At 35.9% G+C, this 21,168-nt stretch overlaps 1 protein-coding gene across 15 annotated transcripts in view; it reads left to right on the top strand.

The window, feature by feature from the left end:
* UBR2 (ubiquitin protein ligase E3 component n-recognin 2) overlaps positions 1-21,168 on the top strand; it is a 124,170-nt gene that overhangs the window by 57,805 nt on the left and 45,197 nt on the right. For 12 of the 15 annotated variants that reach the window (XR_006531951.2, XR_006531950.2, XR_006531952.2 and 9 more), the window contains 9 exons: positions 523-585; positions 10,874-10,997; positions 12,764-12,871; positions 13,249-13,337; positions 15,299-15,397; positions 17,873-18,036; positions 18,125-18,224; positions 19,479-19,607; positions 20,714-20,897. Coding sequence is in view for 10 of the 15 variants with exons in the window: in XM_070514935.1 (XP_070371036.1) it covers positions 523-585; positions 10,874-10,997; positions 12,764-12,871; positions 13,249-13,337; positions 15,299-15,397; positions 17,873-18,036; positions 18,125-18,224; positions 19,479-19,607; positions 20,714-20,897 (1,060 nt within the window). In the remaining 5 variants the exon portion in view is untranslated. Of the gene's footprint in view, positions 1-522; positions 586-10,873; positions 10,998-12,763; positions 12,872-13,248; positions 13,338-15,129; positions 15,229-15,298; positions 15,398-17,872; positions 18,037-18,124; positions 18,225-18,367; positions 18,459-19,478; positions 19,608-20,713; positions 20,898-21,168 lie in introns of those variants that run through there. The other 3 variants (XM_014837374.3, XM_014837369.3, XM_014837377.3) reach the window with 2 other exon arrangements.

The following is a 21,168-nucleotide window of genomic DNA, read 5'->3' as shown; positions in this document are numbered from 1 at the left end:
TACAGCAGCCTAGAAGAATAAGTGTTGTGTTGGTCAAGGAAATATACTTATTAATGGCTTGAAAATGTTAGGATAGCTTTGAAGGAAATTTTGTTTTGGCTGAGTAAGATTCGCCCTGAGCTAATAATCCATTGCCAATCTTTCTCCTTTCTTTTTTTTTTTTCGCTTGAGGAAGATTAGCCCTGAGCTAATAGCTAAAATCTGTTCCAGTCTTCCTCTACTTTTTCTATGTGGGACATCACCACAGCATGGCTGGTGAGTGGTGTAGGTCTGTGCCCAGGATCCGAACCCCTGAACTCAGGCTGCTAAAGCAGAGCATGCAGAACTTTAACCACTTGGCCATGGGACCAGGTCCAGGAAAATATTTTAATTTACTTTTTATTAATGAATAGAATGAACATTGTGAATATTAAAAATTGACCAGAGTTGTTGTATGCTCAAATGTTTGTTTTATTGGTTCAAAAGTTATTAATATTGAATATAATATTTTTACAGGTTGATTTTAAGTATCTTTATTTGCAGGGACGTAGGTCGGTTCGATGTGGAGACTTCCAGTATTGTGAGCAAGCCAAATCAATAATTGTGGTAAGAATTTTAAAACATGCCTACACTGTTATTTTTTATTAGTTTAAAACCAGTTCCAGATTTTGGCGTTTATGAACACGTTTTTCTGCCTTTATGAACATAAAGCCAACATTATTCTGCCTTGCTGAATTTTAAGCTGCGTAAGATTAATACAGAAAATGAATATTTAGATGAGATATGTATGTTCTGCCATCCTATCTCCCTCAGAGACGTCTTAGAAAATATTTTGCTTTTTGTTTTGTTTTTGACTAGGTTTCACATTACGTTTTTAGAATTAAACTGGCCTTTAGCACTAAGATTAGAATTCAAGGGTTGTTTCCTGATACTGTATAGCACTGGATGCTTTGTATCCTAATAGCATGTAGTGTATTATTTCTCTAAAAGAAAACTATTCCCACAAATTAGATTTATTTTAAGAAGTTAGAATTTATTATTTTTTAACTATTCCATGTAACTACATTTTATGTAAATGTCCTTTTTGAAAAGTAATTTTATATGTTGTGAAATATTTTAAATACACAAAGGGATAACACCATGAACACCTATGTGCCCACATTATACATCATTTTCTTCATACTTATTTTAAGTAAATAGCATAGAGGCCCCTATATTAGCCCTTCTTAATCCCCATCCTCTTCCTTTTTCTAGAGATAACTACTTTAATGCATTCGTTCATTCTCATACATGCCTTTATACTTGATCTATTAAATGTCTGTCAACATTAGATGTATTGATTTGGTGGCTTTTAAACGTTATATAACAAGATTCATACTGAATGTATTATAGTGCAACTTGCCTTTTCATTTCAATGTTGTTTCTTGATTTATCTGTGATACATGTATTCCATTGATGATTGTACCATAATTTTCCCATTCTTATGTTGACCGGCATTTAGCATATTTCCAATTTTTTGCAATGACTGACAGTCCTGCTATGGACATTCTTTTGTCCCCTTGTTGCATAGATGCAAAAGTTTCTCTAAGGTATATACTAAGAAATGGAATTTCTGAATTGTTAGGGTGTGAGCATTTTCAGCTTTACTAGATTTTGCCAAGTTAGTCTCCAAAATGGTGGTACCAATGTATATTCCCATCAGTGGTATATTAGAGTTCCCATTTCTCCATGGCTTTGTCAGAACTACATATTGTCAAATTTTTAAATTTTTGCCAGTCTGATGTGTAAGAGCATTTCATCAGTTAAATTTGCATTGCCTTGATTACAAAGCATCTTGTTTCATGTTTATTGTGTTGGTCACTTAAGTTTTCTGTGAATTTCCTGTTCATACCCTTTATCTATTTCCTTCTGTTGGATTATTTGTCTTTTTCTTACTCATTTGTAGGGGTTCTTTACATAATCTGAATCCTGATCTTTTGTTGCAAATATTTTTTCTCAGTATGTGATTTACAGTCATGTGTTGCTTAACGACAAAGATAAATGTTCTTAGAAATCTGTTGTGAGGTGATTTCATCATTGTGCGAACATCATAGAGTATATTTACACAGGCCTAGATGATGCGTAGCCTATTAGATGCCTAGACTATATGGTGCTAATCTAATGGGGCCACTGTTGGATATGCAATCCATCATCAACCAAAAAATTGTTATGCAGTGCATGACTGTATTTTAAGTTTGTTTGTGGTGCCTCTCATTGAGCAAAAGCTTTACATTTTAGTGTAGCAAATAACATCTTTTTCTTTATGATATGTACATTTTGTGTCTTACGACATTCTTCCTTGATAACTGGACATATTCACTTCAATAATGCATCAGAAGCCATACTGTGGTTGTGTTAAAGAATATTCCCATTCTTAGGAAATGTATACTGAAGTACTTAGGGATAACGGGACATGATGCATGATGCATGTGACTTACCCTCAGTGGTTCTTTTATTTAAAAAGTGCCCATGTGTGTCTGTTTTTGTGTGGAGCGAGAAAGATAATGTGCAAATGCTAAAGCAGTTAGGATAGAAAGTTTACAATACATGAATCTGGGTAAAGGAAAGGGATGTTTTTCCTTTACATTTGTTCCTTCATAACTTCTTACACGTTTAGTAGTATCGTTTCCATTTTTCCGTTTTTTTTAATTGAGTTAATGATAGGTTACAATCTTGTGAAATTTCAGTTGTACATTGTTGTCTGTCAGTCGTGTTGTAGGTGCACCCCTTCACCCTTTGTACCCACCCCCCCACCCCACCTTTCCCCTGGTAGCCACTAATCTATTCTCTTTGTCCACAGGTTTAAATTCCTCATATGACTGGAGTCATACAGAGATTGTCCTTTTCTGTCTGGCTTATTTCACTTAACATAATTCCCTCAAGGTCCATCCATGTTGTTGCAAATGGGACGATTTTGTTCTTTTTTATGGCTGAGTAGTATTCCGTTGTATATATACACCACATCTTCTTTATCTGTTGATGGGCACTTAGGTTGCTTCCATGTCTTGGCGATTGTAAATAATGCTGCAATAAACATTGGGGTGCATAGGACTTTTGGAATTGCTGACTTCAAGCTCTCTGGATAGATACCCAGTAGTGGAATAGCTGGATCGTATGGTAGTTCTGTTTTTAATTTTTTGAGGAATCTCCATACTGTTTTCCATAGTGGCTGCACCAGTTTGCATTCCCACCAGCAGTATATGAGGGTTCCTTTTTCTCACAACCTCTCCAACATTTGTTACTATTTGTTTTAGTTATTTTTGTCATTCTAATGGGTGTAAGGTGATATCTTAGTGTAGTTTTGATTTGCATTTCCATGATGATCAGCGATGATGAACATCTTTTCATGTGCCTATTGGCCATCCATATATCTTCTTTGGAGAAATGTCTGTTCATGTCTCCTGCCCATTTTTTGATCGGGTTGTTTGATTTTTTGTTGTTAAGCTGTGTGAGTTCTTTATATATTATGGATATTAAGCCTTTATCGGATGTATTACTTGCAAATATTTTTTCCCAATTAGTGGGTTGTTTGTTTGTTTCAATCCTGTTTTCCCTTGCCTTGAAGAAGCTCTTTAGTCTGATGAAGTCCCATTTGTTTATTCTTTCTGTTGTTTCCCTTGTCTGAGAAGACATGGTGTCCGAAAAGATCCTTTTAATACTGATGTCAAAGAGTGTACTGCCTACGTTTTCTTCTAGAAGCCTTATGGTTTCAGGTCTCAGCTTTAGGTCTTTGATCCATTTTGAGTTTATTTTGGTGCATGGTGAAAAAGAATGGTCAATTTTCATTCTTTTACATGTGGCTTTCCAGTTTCCCCAGCACCATTTGTTGAAGAGACTTTCTTTTCTCCACTGTATGTTCTCAGCTCCTTTGTCGAAGATTAGCTGTCCATAGATGTGTGGTTTTATTTCTGGGCTTTCAATTCTGTTCCATTGATCTGTGCACCTGTTTTTGGACCAGTCCCATGCTGTTTTGATTACTGTAGCTTTGTAGTATGTGTTGAAGTCAGGGATTGTGATGCCTCCAGCTGTATTCTTTTTTCTCAGGATTCCTTTAGCAATTCGGGGTCTTTTGTTGCCCCATGTGAATTTTAGGATTCTTTGTTCTATTTCTCTAAAGACTGTCATTGGGATTCTGATTGGGATGGCGTTGAATCTGTAGATTGCTTTAGGTAGAATGGCCATTTTAACTATGTTTATTCTTCCAATCCATGTGCATGGAATGTCTTTCCATCTCTTTATGTCGTCATCTATTTCTTTCAGAAAAGCCTTGTAATTTTCATTGTATAGGTCTTTCACTTCCTTAAATTCACCCCAAGGTATTTTATTCTTTTTGTTGCGATTGTGAATGGTATTGTGTTCTTGAGTTCTTTTTCTGTTAGTTCATTATTAGAGTATAGAAATGCTACTGATTTATGTAAATTGATTTTATACCCTGCAACTTTGCTGTACTTGTTGATTACTTCTAAAAGTTTTCCAATGGATTCTTTGGGGTTTTCTATATATAAGATAATGTCGTCTGCAAACAGCGAGAGTTTCACTTCTCCCCGCCTCCAATTGGATTCCTTTTATTCCTTTTTCTTGCCTGATTGCTCTGGCCAGGACCTCCAGAACTATGTTAAATAAGAGTGGTGATAGAGGGCATCCTTGTCTCATTCCTGTTCTCAAGGGGATGGCACTCAGTTTTTGCCCATTGAGTATGATGTTGGCTGTGGGTTTGTCATATATGGCCTTTATTATGTTGAGGTAGTTCCCTTCTATCCCCATTTTGTTCAGAGTTTTTATCATAAATGGCTGTTGGATCTTGTCAAATGCTTTCTCTGCATCTATTGAGATGATCATGTGGTTTTTATTCCTCAGATAGTTGATGTGGTGTATCACGTTGATTGATTTGTGGATGTTGAACCATCCCTGCGTCCCTGGTATGAATCCCACTTGATCATGATGTATGATCCTTTTGATGAATTGCTGTATTCGGGTTGCCAAAATTTTGTTGAGAATTTTTGCATCTATGTTCATCAGCGATATTGGCCTGTAGTTCTCCTTTTTCGTGCTGTCCTTGTCAGGCTTTGGTATCAGCGTGATGTTGGCCTCGTAGAATGTGTTAGGAAGTGTTTCATCCTCCCTAATTTTTTAGAATAACTTGAAAAGGATAGGTAGTAAATCCTCTCTGAAAGTTTGGTAGAATTCCCCAGGAAAGCCATCTGGTCCTGGGGTTTTATTCTTTGGGATGCTTTTGATGGCTGTTTCAATCTCTTTCCTTGTGATTGGTCTGTTCAGATTGCTTCTTCTTGAGTGAGCTTTGGAAGATTGTAGGAGTCCAAGAATTTATCCATTTCCTCTAGGTTATCCATTTTGTTGGCATATAGTTTTTCGTAGTATTCTCTTATAATCCGTTGTATTTCTGCGGAGTCTGTTGTTATTTCTCCTTTTTCATTTCTGATTTTGTTTATTTGAGCTTTCTCTCTTTTTTTCTTTGTAAGTCTGGCTAGGGGTTTGTCAATTTTATTTATCTTCTCAAAGAACCAGCTCTTTGTTTCCTTGATCCTTTCTACTGTCTTTATTGTTTCAATAGCATTTATTTCTGCTCTGATTTTTATTATTTATCTCCTTCTGCTGACTCTGGGCTTTATTTGTTCTTCTTTCTCTAATTCAGTTAGGTGTAGTTTAAGATTGCTGATTTGGGATTTTTCTTGTTTGTGAAGATGTGCCTGAATTGCGATGAATTTTCATCTTAATACAGCTTTTGCTGCATCCCATATGAGTTGGTATGGCATGTTATCATTTTCATTTGTCTCCAGGTATTTTTTGATTTCTTCCTTAATTTCTTCAATGATCCATTGCTTGTCCAATAGTGTATTGTTTAGTCTCCACATCCTTGTGCCTTTCTCTGCTTTTTTCTTGTAATTAATTTCTAGCCTTACAGCATTATGATCGGAGAAGATACTTGTTATTATTTCAGTTTTTTTAAATTTGTAGAGGCTTGCCTTGTTCCCCAACATATGGTCTATCCTTGAGAATGTTCCATGCGCACTTGAGAAGAATGTGTATTCTGCTGTTTTTGGATGAGTGTTGTATATATGTCTATTAAGTCCAACTGTTTTAGCTTTTCCTTTAGCTCCACTGTTTCTTTGTTAATTTTCTGCCTGGATGATCTGTCAATTGATGTGAGTGGGGTGTTGAGGTCCCCTACTATTATTGTGTTATTTTTGATATCTTATTTTGGGTTTGTTAGTGGTTGCTTTATGAACTTGGGTGCTCCTGTGTTGGATGCATAGTTATTTATAAGCGTTATTTCTTCTTGATGAAGTGTCCCTTTGATCATTATATATTGGCCCTCTGTGTCTCTCTTTACCTGCCTTATCTTGAAGTCTGTTTTGTCTGATGTAAGTATTGCAACACCTGCTTTCTTTTGTTTGCTGTTAGCTTGGAGTATTTTCTTCTACCCCTTCACTCTGAGCCTGTGTTTGTCCTCGGAGCTGAGGTGTGTTTCCTGGAGGCAACAAATTGTTGGATCTTGTTCTTTAATCCATTTTGCCACTCTGTGTCTTTTTATTGGAGAGTTCAGTCCGTTTACATTGAGGGTGAGTATTGATGCATGAGGGCTTAATGCTGTCATTCTGTTGCTGGTTTTCCAGTTTTTCTGTGTTTCCTTTGTTTCTCGTCCTGTGTGTTTTAGCCTACCCATTGACTTCTGCAATATCTTATGCTGGGTTTCTTAGATTTTTCCTTATTTATGTTTTGTGTCTCTGTTCTGTTTTTTAGTTTAGTGGCTACCCTGAAGTTTGTATTCAGAATCTCGTGTGTAACATAGTCCATTTTCTGGTGGTCTCCTACTTCCTTAGCCTAGACTGTTTCAGTCCCTTTCCTCCTCCCCTCCTAAATTATTATTTTCATGTCTTATTCCAACTTGTGTTGTGAGTTTGTGGTTAGAGTCACAAGATTGTCTTTGCTTTTGTGATTTCCTTCCCTTTATCCTAATGCTATAGTTGAATATTTGCTATCCTTTCAGATTCTATCTATTTGTCTCCCTACTCTGTGTTTTGTGACCCCTTACTCCCTTTTTTTATTTTTTCAGGTATGAGAGCCTTCTTGAGGATATCTTGTAGTAGAGGTCATGTGACTACAAAGTCCCTTAGCTTTTGTTTGTCTGGAAAAGGTTTAATATCTCCCTCATATCTGAAGGATATTTTTGCTGGATAGAGTATTCTTGACTGAAGAGTTTTATCCTTTAAAGTTTTGAATATGTCACTCCAATCTCTCCTAGCTGGTAAGGTTTCTGTAGAGAAATCCGCTGAAAGTCTGATGGGCGTTCCTTTGTAGGTTATTTTCTTCTGCCTTGCTGCCCTGAGTATTCTTTTTTTGTCCTTCATGTTTGCCATTTTTACTACTATGTGCCTTGCAGTAGGTCTTTTACATTGACAAATCTAGGAGATCTGAAAGCTTCCTCCACACATTTCTGTCTCAATCCCTAGATTTGGGAATTTCTCTTCTATTATTTCGTTGAGCACACTTTCTGCTCAATTTTCCTTTTCCATGCCCTCAGGAATCCTGATGATTCTTAAGTTGCATTTTCTCATTGAGTCAGCTATTTCTCTGAGATTTTCTTCAGTTTTTTTTAATTCTTAGTTCTCTTTCTTCCTCTGTCTGGAGCCATTCGGCCTGTCTATCTTAGATTATGCTAATTGGCTCTTCTGTTGTGTCTACACGGGCATTCAGGGAACCCGTATTCTGTTTTATCTGATCCATTGTATTTTTCACCTCTAGTATTTCTAACTGACTCTTCTTTATAATTTCAATATCTTTTGTGAAGTAACTCCAGAACTCGTTGACTTGTTTCTATATATTTCCCTTTACCTCATTGAATATTTTGAGGATAGCTATTTTGAACTCCTCTTCACTTAGTTTACTCATTTCCAAGCCCTCAGGACCTACTTCTGTATTTTTATTGTTTTCCTTTTGGACTGGAGCTTTTATAAATTGCTGGATGGTAGAGGAGCGGTGTTTGTGCATGATGCTATTATTCAGCTGCAGTTACAGCCTGTCGCCACTAGATGGGGGTCGAGAGGCTTGTTTTCTGAGCCCTGCGCCTCCAGCCAAGATGGCGGCGCCCAGCGTGGGTGGGGGGAGGAGGAGCACTTTCGCTCACACCGACCTGTATTGGATCAGCTTTCACTTTCTGGCCTCCCAGGGCCCTGGCTTGCTGGGGTTCCCCCACGTGAAAGCTTTCCCCTATTAGAGGGTTTCTGCCCGGGAGGTGGGAGTCCTCCACGATCCCCCCATGCGCAGCCCCTCCCTTGCTCGTTCCCTCACCCACGGCGGGGATCCCAGTCTCTAGGGGAGGGAGCGAAGTTCTCTCCTACCCCGTTCCAGCTCCTCCGAGGGCAGCTGCAGCCTCTCCGCCTTCCGTCGTTTGGCTGCTGTGGGTCTCTGACAATTTCTGTTATTAGGATTGTTTTTTTGGTTGGAAAGCAGTTGCTCTTTTTGGTTGTACTTTGGAGGGGAGAGAGTCCCAGGTTAGCTCACACGCCATGTTGCTGATGTCACCTGTTTTTCCTTTTTTAAAAAATTGTTATTTGTAATCTCTGGTGGTATTTGCATAGACAGATTCATAATGTAGCATAGAAAGTCCAAAAATAAATACTAGTACAAGGAAAATCTAGGAAACTACAGGTACATTCTAAGGGAGGAGCAGAGCTTCTTAACCAAGACTCGAACCTCAGGAGTTAGAAAACAAACATATTTTTGGCTACATAAAAATTTTGCATAGCAAAATATTCCACAAAGTAGGTAGACAAATAGTAGATTTAGAAACATTATTTCTAACACAGAGGATAGATATTTGATGTTTATGATAAATAGCACTCAGAGATTATCAAGTAGGGAACAAACAACAAAATAGAAAAATGGACATAGGATATGAAAAGCCAGTCACAACAAAATCTAGGTGGTCAATATATGTGAAAAGAGTCTCAAGCTCACTAGTAATCTGTAGAATGACGGGAGATTTCATACCTATCATAATGGAGAAATTAGAGTGATAAAATATTTTGCTTTCAGAGATTAAGAATATTTGTGTAAAAAATAAATTGCTGCAGCATTTTTGGAAAAAAATCTGGTAGCATCTATTAAAATTTTATCTCTCCTAGGAATTTATCCCATAGAAATATAAGCAGCAGTAAGCTGTGTACAAAGATACTCAGTACTGCTTTTTTTGTAGTCACAGAAGACTGAAAACAGGGAATATGAATGCCCTTCTCTAGAGGATGTTGGAATAAATCCACACCACAGAATATTATGAGTCATTAACCAAAAAAATCGGTTAACGCAGAGATGCACAAGAGTATGTATAGCATCCCATTTTTATAAATCAAAGTCTTTATAATAACGTGTACATGTATAATCTATGTAGATGAAGAGCTATGCAAAGATGTACTTTATTAATGTGGGTTATGGAGATGGGATGAAGGGGGACGGGAAAGATAATCCAAATGAAAAATGAAAAGAGGGGGCTGGCCCTATGCCTGTGTGGTTGCATGTGCTCTGCTTCAGCGGCCCAGGGTTCGGATCCCAGGTGCAGACCTGCTCCACTCATCAGCCACACTGTGGAGGCATCCCACATACAAAGTAGAGGAAGATTGGCACAGATGTTAGCTCAGGGCTAATCTTCCTCACAAAAAAAAAAGAAAGAAAGAAAAGGGGAAAAAACATGTTAAGTAAAAAGTTTTGATGGCTGTAAATAGACATTTCTCCAAAGAAGATATACAGATTGCCCCTAAGCACAAGAAAACATGTTCAGTATTACTAATCATTAGGGAAATGCAAATAAAAACCAAAGTGAGATACCACCTCATACCCATTAGGATTGGTATTATAGACAAAACAATAACAGAAAATCAAAAGTGTTGACAAGGATGTGGAGAGAACCCTTGTGCACTGTTTAGTGGGAATGTAAAATGGCGCAGCCACTGTGGAAAACAGTATGGTGTTTCCTCTAAAAATTAAAAATAGAATTATTGTATGATCCAGCAATGCTTCTGGGTATATACACAAAAGAATTGAAAGCAGGGTCTCAGAGATGTTTGTACACCCACGTTCATAGCAGCATCATTCACAATAGACGAAAGGGAGAAACAACTCAAGTGTCTATCGGTGGATGAATGGCTAAACAAAATCCGTATACATACAACAGAATATTATTCAGCCTTTAAAAGAAAAGAAATTCTGATATATGCTACAACATGGATGAACCTTGAGGATTTTATGCTAAGTGAAGTAATCCAGTCACAAAAAGATAAATACTGTATTTATACTGTATTCCCCTTGCATGATGTACCTAGAGTGTTTGCTGGGTACAGAGATTCAGTTTTGCAACATGAAAAGAATTCTGGGGATTGGTTACACAACAATGTGAATGTATTTAATGCTACTGAATTGTACATTTGAAAATGGTTAAGCTGGAAATTTTTATGTGTATTTTGCTATAACTTTTTTAGAGTATTGATAACATCACATCTGTGCAATGAAGTAAATTATTTAAATGTGTAATTGCATTTAGAAATTAAAGACATAAAGCAAATTTAAGCATTTAAATAATTTATAATTGGTGGGGTGGATTTTCAAATATAGGACCCAAAGATTCAGGTTACTCATAAGCTTTAACTTCTTACATTTTGTAAGTTTTAAGATTCCTTTTAAAAAATTAGGGTCTGAGTAAGGCAAGCCAAGTAGTATTTCTCTTTCACACGTAAAAAATTCTTCTATAGTGATGAGAGTATAGTTATATTAAATGAAAATATTAGTTTTCTATAAAATAACCTTTTTAAATTTGTTTTTCATCCCGCCGTCTCTCTTTAAGAGAAATACCAGTAGTAGGCAGACCAAGCCGCTGAAAGTTCAAGTCATGCACTCGTCTCTTGTTGCACATCAGAGTTTTGGCTTGAAAGTTCTGTCTTGGCTGGGAAGCGTTATTGGGTACTCAGGTAGGTTCATGAAAGCTTGTGCTAATTGACTTAAAAATGAGCTCATATGCACTTGCAAAACTGTTCTGGAAAAACTGTCAAGTGGAATAATTTCTTGCTTTAATTTCACATTTTAAAATACCATCTCAGAATATCTTTTATGCACAGAAAAACCTGTTTCCCAAATTTTGATTCACAGGACTGTTTTATATTCACACAAAGGATTCTGTGGTCAAATAAATGCAGGAAACGTTGGGTTAAACAATTATAAATGACTGTACTATGCTAATGAGATCGAAATCTCACAAACTTGATAAAAGAACCTTTTTTTTTTCACGGAGCATCCTGTGGAACTCTTCCACTGAGCAAGCTAAAAAAATGCTCCTGTAAATGAAACCTCAATGATTAGAAGTTTAAAGGATAAAACACTAATGTTGATATCTTTGTTGTGACTCCTGCAACTTTTGGTACTAGTAACTGGTAACTCTGAAAATTTTCAAATTTGAGGTTACTGATCTTTATTTGGTTTTGTGTTTTTCCACAGTCTGCAAATTAGATAATCTTTTTTAATGTAATGGTAGCAGAATTAAGAACCCTCATGTCCAACGCCAAAAATACAAGTTTGGTGTATAACACTAAAGAGTAAAACAGGAATAGATCCAAGCTATGTGTCATACTGTTCTTCAGGCATGACATTACAGTGTTTACTGTAAAGAACATTTCTGAAACATTTGTGCTGAAAGGCCTTTAGAAAGGGCATTGCCACACTGTGAACTGACAGGTGAAAATATGGAGCTGTGGAAATTTAGGAGAACATGTTTGCTTGCCTTTGAAATGTCTTTCCAATTATTTTTCTTATCCCCTTTTTTTTTTTTTAGTTTTAGTGTTTTCCATTGGATACCTGTATGCCAAGTATGGTGCAACAGTATTAATGAATAGTATCATGGAAGCTATTTTCGTTGAGATATTTACCATCAATAATTTAAAGACCTTATAATCTATTATTTAATACTTAATTTATGAGTTTTATAAGGTTTTATAATAAGGTTTTCTCTTTAGCCTTGTAAATAATTTCTATTTTGTGGCTTTTATTATTAAACTTAAAAGTTATTCCATTTTTTCCTGATTATTTTGCATGCTTGTAGAAAACTAAAAACAATTTTAATTATAAAGTATGAAACAAAAGGTATTGAAGTTTTGTTTATGTTAATGCTTATATTTGAAGAACTTTTTAAATTTACCATTTAGAAGATATAAGAATTTGTCTTTCAGGGCCTTGCACATAGTATAGCAGTAGGTACCCAGTGAATTTTTGTTCAGTGAATGAAGAATAAATATGTAAAGTTACATAGCATTAATAAAATGGACTGGTACACATTACAGTACAGAGGTCATGCATTCTTTCAAGTGGTAGTATGCCTGCCTTCAGTTATCATGGGATGTGTAGCAATTTTACTATAATCTGGTTTAATTAGCATAGGTGCTTAAAGAACAATGTTTATGTCTGTAGTCTTTGGATGCTTTGCTTTTTTATTAAAGAGATCATTGCCTTTCTAATAGGCATATATTTTGATATTCTGGAATGGGACTTGGTATATAATGTAAGATTTGGAATTTTTCTCCTTTTTGTGAAAATGCTAATAAAATAGTTAATATGTTTACTTTTTCTGAATACATTTCACCTTTTGTAAAACTCTGTAGATCCATTTGAACATTTCTACTAAAATGCCATTTTGTTTTAATATTTGAAGTTACTGTTTTGTGACTGCGTTTTTTCTTGTTTTAAGATGGTCTTCGCCGAATTTTATGTCAAGTTGGTTTACAAGAAGGGCCAGATGGTGAAAACTCTTCTCTAGTGGACAGGTTGATGCTGAGTGACTCCAAACTGTGGAAAGGTGAACCTCTTAACTGCTTTTAAAGTATAGGGGAGCCTACATAGGTAATTGGAATGTTCGAGTTTTTTTTCATTTGGGAAGGTATTTAACAAACATGTTTATGGTTTTTAGAATTAGCACATGTAGTTTTATTCTTTGGGGGAAAAACACGGATTTTGGAATCCATGACCCAAATTAAATAACCTTAAGTTCTGTTAGAAAACTTTATTTAGAAAAACTGACTTTTTAAGAAACAAATTGCCAGTATTTTATACTGAGGAACATGTAAAGTTTTGCTCTTCAGAATTAAAGTACAGCTGATCATATAAAAATTTTGGAAATGTAATTTTTGGCTTGTTTGGTATATCCTTATCTTACATCTGCTTTTTTTGTAAAAGGTGCTAGGAGTGTGTATCATCAGTTGTTCATGAGTAGTCTACTTATGGATTTGAAATACAAGAAACTGTTTGCCGTTCGATTTGCAAAGGTAAGTAGTTTCCCAGTTTTGAAGATTAACAAAATAGTCAGGTTATATACAGAGTAACTGTACCCCATGATTATATTCAGGCTTTGTAAAATTAGCAGCTAATAGTAATATGTCAGTGTGTTGATTTTAAAGTCTAAGAAACTTCATAAATGATTTTTTCTCTCTTATCAATACAATAAAATTCCAGCAGTGAGGCTTTTCTTGTTCATCACCTGCCGGGATAATATGAATATCCATCTGTGCAGTGTGTGTGATATGAAATGATAATTGAAGAATTTAACCTGTGCCATTGTGAATTATGGTATTACTCCTATTAAAATTTGTATAAGCAAAAGATAATCTTAGTTGAAATGACCCATGTATATATATGGGTTCTAGGTGCTTTCTCAGTAAGTATCTTTGCCGCAGACATCTTGACCGAAAGCATTTTTGCCTCAAGTGTTTTCACTGCGTAACTAATCGGCTGAAAGGCAATTTTACCATAAAAGATAAAATAACAACAAGAAAGGGACATTAAAAAGGACATAATGAAACATTGGTACATGTCTGGACTACACTTAAATAGTCCATCACATGCCCAGTCCTTATATTTCACCGTATCGTCCTAGCCAGGTTATGTGCCAGACAGCAAAATTCTGTCCACATCACGTTCTCTCCTATCAAATATCAAAAAATTTTCACCATTTTCAAGAAACTTATATACATTAGAAACCACATAACCATTTCTTTTTTTGGAAGGTAGAGGAGGAGCTTGATTCTTCCTTTGCCTCCAACTTCGAATATTGCATGATAAATTTGGTAAAGACAGTGTTAGAGAACAAGCTCTTATGTCTAAATTAGCTAAAGAATCGATAATTAATGTTGTGAATTATTAGCCGCCTCTGTTAGATCTGCCATAGCTTGATAAACTTCTGGTTTGGATGGGTGGGAGGGGTGACTGTGCTCACCAAAGAATTTGCAAATTAATAGGTTATCATTTTCTGGTAGAGTATGTAGTCTTGACTTTACACTCTTTCATTTCATACTTCTAGTAAGTTTTATCACCATATTTTCTAGTTGAAACCAAACTCAAACCAGGTATCTTTTATGGTAAAATTGCCTTAGAGCCAGTTGGTTATGTGGTGACAATATTTGCCGCAAAGGTGTCTAGGACAGAGGTGCTTATGGCGAAAATACCAGACGCAGTATATAGGGATCATGAACTCTGAGTTGAAGTATATAGGGATTATGAACTCTAGGTTGTTGGTATTCTTCAGTTATGTTCTTCTCCCTTTTAGCAGTGTGTGATTAAGCTAACTGCTTTTTTTTTTGTTATTATTACTCACTTGAATTAGGAGTTCTTAAGCAAGGAATCATGTAAGAATCATTTGGGGAGCTCTTTCAAAGTACATGTGTTTGTGTTCCATTCTCAAACCTACTGAAGCATATTCACCAAGAGTTGGGCTCAAATGTGTACTTTGAAAAAGCCATCGGCTGGTTTTGATTTGCATCTAGAAGTAATGAAAGTCTGGTTTCATCAGAAAAGCTGCTGTGGTTTAGCCCCACCAGTGTACGGTGACATCCCAGCTGTTCAGCAGCTGTTACTCCTGTTTGAACTCATCAGCTGCCATTGTGCTCCAGAAGACTGTGTAGCGAATCAGTATTGATACAGAATTTAATTGGTGGAAATCATTCCAGTTATCATTCTCATGGCATTGTTACCTTATTGACTCCTCCAGCACTGACTTTTCGTTATAATCCTTAAACATTTGGTCGATGTGGATTAGAGGTGAATCTCCCCCTTGTTGTTTAGAATTACCAGCAGTTGCAGAGAGATTTTATGGAGGATGATCACGAGCGAGCAGTGTCCGTGACTGCTCTGTCTGTCCAGTTCTTCACCGCACCTACTTTGGTGAGTAGTGCTTGCCTTTTCTTTGTAACTGATAGCTGGCACTCCTTGCCTTTTTTTGCCTTCTTAATAGAACTATGAGCGTTTGCAGAGTGATTATGTGACAGATGACCACGACAGAGAGTTTTCAATCGCAGACCTCTCGGTTCAGATATTCACGGTTCCTTCACTTGTAAGTACTGAAAGACTAAGAAGAACTTTCTTGTTTTCCGTTAACAGAAGTAAAGCCTTAAAGTAATAGGGAACTAAGATCTGTGTATTCCTGAATAGAATAATGTTTTATTAATGGGTGATCAGACTTCATACACCTTCAACCGTACTAGAACATATCCTTGAATATGTAATCTAGAGGGAAAAAGTCATTTAAGCTTTCTGTACTTTCTCGTAGTACTTCCTGAGGTTTTGAACTTATGAATTAAAATGAAGCTGATCAGTTTAACAAATTTATCCGTTAGAAACAGACAGCATATTGTGTATAATCTCACATTTTGAGAAACCCCCTTCTCCTTAATAAGGGAAAGGGTAGCTAAGGCATTTGAATCACAATGATTGGGTGCTCTTGTACTAAGTTTCACTTATTGCTCATAGAAGTAAAAAATGCCTGCCTAACTCCCTATTTTAATGGGACAGTACTAATGGGCCACCCTATTGACTTTTTCACCTGGCACCCAGTAAAGACAATTAGAATCCAATCTAAAACTATGCCGTGGATGAACCAGCTCCTTTAAAATTGGTCTTAAACTGAAAATGCTAATAAGTGCCTTGATGGGTGAGGTTCACGTTCCACCAGTATTCAGTTGTCTCTCCACCAATCTTGCTTTCACTACCTGTTGTAAGTCTTGTAAGGATGCTGTACAGTTTTTTCTTAGGTCAGTGAAATTGCATCATACTCATTTAACTTCCTCAAAATCAACTGATAATAACAAATAAAAACAAAAAGCAAAATCTTTTTACTTAACCTATGAACACCTCCCCTCCTTCAAACTTGACCTTAATCTTCACTGTCTAGGAAAATTAATAGAAGTTAATCCGGTTGACTTTTGAGCTTCTTGAGGCCTAAGTCCTGGCAATGTGATGATAATTTAAGAGTTTTTCAAAGGTATATTTCACTATATAGGTTGTCCCCTTATCTCATGACCTTGGCACTTAAATCTATGTTAGAATACAACTTTACTATGTTCTTAGACTTCTATCTTCTGCATTATTTTGTCCTACTTTTTGATGCAACTTTCTGTGTCGCTAATTACCTGATATTGACTAATGTGAGAGCTGGTTAAGTGGTCGCCCAGCACCAGTAATACCCTGGAACTTAGGCTAAAAATTGGGAGGACATCTATGGTCTTTTATGTCTGAGTAATAATGCAGTATTCAAAATAATATTAGACTTTCTGACTTCATTGTGGAGCAGAAAAGAAAATGCAAATTGTTATGAAATAATGTTCAACTTCATTCATAGTAAGATATGCAAATTAAAACCATCAGAATGGCGAAGACCAAAATGTTTGAAGTTGCATTATGTTATTGAGGGCATGAGGGGAAAGGCACATTGTAGATGGACATATTAATTGGTAAGCTGCTTTGAGGAGGCAGTTTGGTGACATCAGTCAAAATTTAAAATGTACATACACTTTAACCCGGTAATTCCACTTCTAGGAAATTATTCTATAAATGTCCTTGCAACTGTACATAGTAGATATTTCTTGTAGCATCTTTTGTAATAAATAGTGTAGGGCTGGAAAAAAACCCGAATATCTCACCAGGAAGAGCCTGGCTAAATAAAGTATGATAGAAAGGAGTACCTGGTGATAGTTAAAAAGAATGAGGGAATTTATATGAACTAATATGGGATAATCTCTAAAAATATATCAAGTGGAACATGAAAGTACAGGACAATGTTTGTAACATGCCATCCTTTAGGGGGAGAGATAGATATAATTATACATATCTGTACTTATATCTACTTATTAACACTTAATTCATTATTAAGTATTAAGTATTAAGTATTATAAGTGCGTATATGTGTGTAAATATACAGATATGTATATATTATACACACGTACACCATCTCTGGAAGAGTATGCGAGAAAACTGCTAACTGAGATTGCCTTTGCAAGGGGGACCTCGGGAGCTGAGTCTTACTTTTTACCTATTGTTTTTTGCATCATTTAAATGTATTTGCTTATTCAAAAATACATAGATATTTATATCTATACATAGAAACAAAACAAAAAGTAAATCTCAACTAAGGAGTTGAGGCAATACGGTTTCATACTGAGTTCTACAGAATCTGTGATACAAACCTCTGGATCCTAGAATAATTATACCATACCATTTTAGGTGTCTAAAATGTCTCAGTTAAGGAAAATTTGCAACTGGTTCAGACCCCCCACCCTGAATTGTCTTTAAATAATGAGCCTTGGATCTGTCTCCTAACATTCTGGATCTTTCTCCTTGATGTAGTTGTTACTTCATACACGTGGCAATTGGAGTAAGTAATTATTATTTAGAAATGCACAGTAATATGTTTATGATATGATATTTTTGTGTTGAGAAGGTTTAAACTGAAAGAGCTAACCAGCGTTGGCTTTTTTTAGCTTTCTGCTAACTACGTTTTGATTACCATGTACTGTGATACACTTTGTTCTAGGCTCGGATGCTCATCACAGAAGAAAACCTGATGACCATTATCATTAAGACTTTTATGGATCACTTGAGACATCGAGATACCCAGGGCAGGTTTCAGTTTGAACGATATACTGCTTTACAGGCCTTCAAGTTTAGGAGAGTTCAGAGCCTTATTTTAGATCTCAAGTAAGCTCTTGTTTAATTATCAAACCACTTGGAACTTGTAAAATGGCAGCGTTTACCCATATATTCATTGCTATTTTTACCTTTTCAGGTATGTATTAATTAGCAAACCAACTGAATGGTCAGATGATCTGAGGGAGAAGTTCCTAGAAGGATTTGATGCCTTTTTGGAATTACTCAAATGTATGCAGGTGTGTATAAGCTGACACATTTTAAAAGAGAAGCACTCACTTTCCTTTTTTTTCTTTGCTTGTTGTTGTTGTTCCTGTTTATTGAACTGAACACCTTTCTGTCTATGCATTTTTTTTTTTCATTTTGGGCACATTTCCAAAAGAATAATTTGGATGGCTACAATTTGGACCAAGAAGCTCCTCTTTAATTGGAAACTCTTAGAAAGGTGTAGAGCGAATGAGATCCCAGCAAAGGTTCTGGCATCTACTGTTCTTTTGTATTTGGTTATTCTTTTGATTACTATTAATGTTCTTTGTTTGGGGATTGCAAGTTTGTTTTTTCTAATATGCTTACATGGAAGTATTGTCAAGTTAGTTGTTTATGAAACTATAATGTTTGTTTTCAATGTTTCCATATTTCTTTTTCTCTCCTTGACGTCATATGATACAGCATAGAACCCCCCCCCTTTTTTGGAAACACTCCTGTAAACATAATAGAATCTAAAAGCAGAAACCAACTGGTATATTTAACTGCTTTTAACTGTAAGAAGATAGATGACATCTCAAAAAATCTGAGCAGTACCATTATGATTCTTTTAGTAGCCATCTGGCTTTCTTAAGAAAGGAATAAGCAAAGTTGACCTATTGTTTTTAGAAAGTATTCTAGTTCCTATGTTGGTTCAGGTCATTTAATCTATTATAATACTTCTGTGTTTTTTCTTGTATGTATAGAAACAGTATTACTTTCGTCGTTTTGAATACTTGAGGTGTCCTCTATTTTCTGTTATTTAATCAGTTCTGTTTAAATACTGTTTCTTTTTCTTGTTTTGCTTTCTTTCAGTGTCTATGAAAATTGCAGAGAGGAATAAGTTTTAAAACTTTATTCTAGTATATTATAAAATATATTTATAAATTTAATAACATTTTTAAAGCCTATCAAATTTAACAGTTTTTTCTGTAGATGATAGGGCTAAAAAGGAATTTAAAGGATTGTTGCAGTGAAGTATATATTTTATTGTCTAAAACTTATAGAAGATTGCCTCTAAAATAATTCGTTCTGTACTTGGATTTTTAAAATTTATATTTTAGAGAATGTTATGTAAACATATAATTTAAGAAATTGGACTTTTCATACTACTTGAAGTTTCCTATTAAAACTTTTACTTTATATATTTTTGTACCCAATATATATTTCTTCTACATTATTTCTTAAGTTCCCATGTAAGAGAACAAATACAATTTTAATTCATGTAAAATCTTTCCACTTCCTTTAAGGGAATGGATCCAATTACACGTCAAGTAGGACAGCATATTGAAATGGAACCAGAGTGGGAAGCAGCCTTCACGCTGCAGATGAAATTAACACATGTCATTTCAATGATGCAAGACTGGTGTGCTTTAGACGTGAGTTTCTTCCCGGAGTAGGAGATAAATGGAAGAGGAGGGGTAATAAACAGCTTCCTAAGTAAATTTTGAGGAGATTTGGAGAGGATAGTGGTGATACTTAGCTCATAAGACAACCTATTTTCCTCTTTAACCTATTAATTCAGTAAAAGTTAAAATTCTGAAGCCTTAGAAGAAACTTGCAAAATAGATAGAGGAGAAAATAATCCATACTCTCTCTTCTCTTATGTTATTATCTTCATTTTTCCATAATCTCATCTAGATTTTGACCATATAAAAAGAATAGTTTATAAATTTATCCACAAATAAAGTTTTACTATTGGCACAGTTGTTTTGTGTCTTAAAATTATTTTGGCCTTCCTTTGGCTATAAGATCTAGATAAGAACCTGTATAAGTTAGGAGGTCAGAAAAGGCCTCCATGAGATCTGAACTTATGTGTCAGAGTTAACTCATCAAAGAGTCAAGAATATCCCTGAGTCAGGGACAGCTGCATCATGCTCTGTGATGAGGAGGAGTGTGGTGGTTCTGGGAGCTGTGAGAAGGCTCTGGTTGGAGCACAGAGGTCGAAAGTAGAGAAACTGACAGAAACCTGACTTTGCAGGGCCATGGAGGCCATGGAAGGAAGTTTGGATTTTGTTCTAATTGAAGTGGGATGCCATTAGAGACTACCAAGCCAAAAAGTGACATAATCCAGTTTACATGTTTTTAAAGATTACTCTGTGGAGAATGGATAGATGGAGGCCAGAGCAGAAGCAGGGAATTTAATAGAGAGATGCTTGGCTTTCCTTTGAGTTACTAGACATAATCAGTGGCCAGGTTTGAGAGAAATTTAAGAGATGAAATTGCCATCTTGGTAACAGATGAGACACTGGGGAACGAGGGAAAGGAGGGTGTTGGAATAACTTACAGATTTCCACAGCTGTATAGAGGTGTCATTCGCTGAGACGGGGCACTGGAAGAGGGACCAAGTTGGGGAGGGAAGATTTGAGTTTGATTTTGCCCGTGATGATATTTGAGGTACTTACTCATGTCAAATTTGAGATGCTTATTCAATGTTGTAGAAACTCAGCCTTTTGAGTAACTTACAGGAACTCCTCTTTTTTAGGAAAAAGTGTTAATTGAAGCTTACAAGAAATGCCTTACAGTATTGATGCAGTGCCATGGTGGTTTTACTGATGGTGAACAGCCAATCACATTAAGCATTTGTGGACATTCAGTGGAAACTATCAGATACTGTGTTTCCCAAGAAAAAGTTAGCATTCACCTCCCAGTGTCTCGCTTACTCGCAGGTAAAGCATTTCTCCCCCAAAAAGAACCCTGAAATTATCTTTAAATTGTTGCTTGTGGTTAATATTTACTGAATACTTACTATGCATTATTCTGAGTTTTAAATGCATTAACTTATTTACTCATCACATTGTCCTGTGAAGTAGGTGTCATTATTAAGTTTGTTTCATAGATGGGAAGACTGAGACACAGAGGTGACTTGCTTATTAGTGTCACACGGCAGAAGGAGTCAGACAAGGAGTTTTGAGGTAGTTTGGCCCCAGAAGCCGTGTT

This window comes from Equus asinus, chromosome 8, assembly GCF_041296235.1.
Source record: "Equus asinus isolate D_3611 breed Donkey chromosome 8, EquAss-T2T_v2, whole genome shotgun sequence".
Lineage (NCBI taxonomy): Eukaryota > Metazoa > Chordata > Mammalia > Perissodactyla > Equidae > Equus > Equus asinus.
This window is presented reverse-complemented; position numbering and strand designations above follow the sequence as displayed.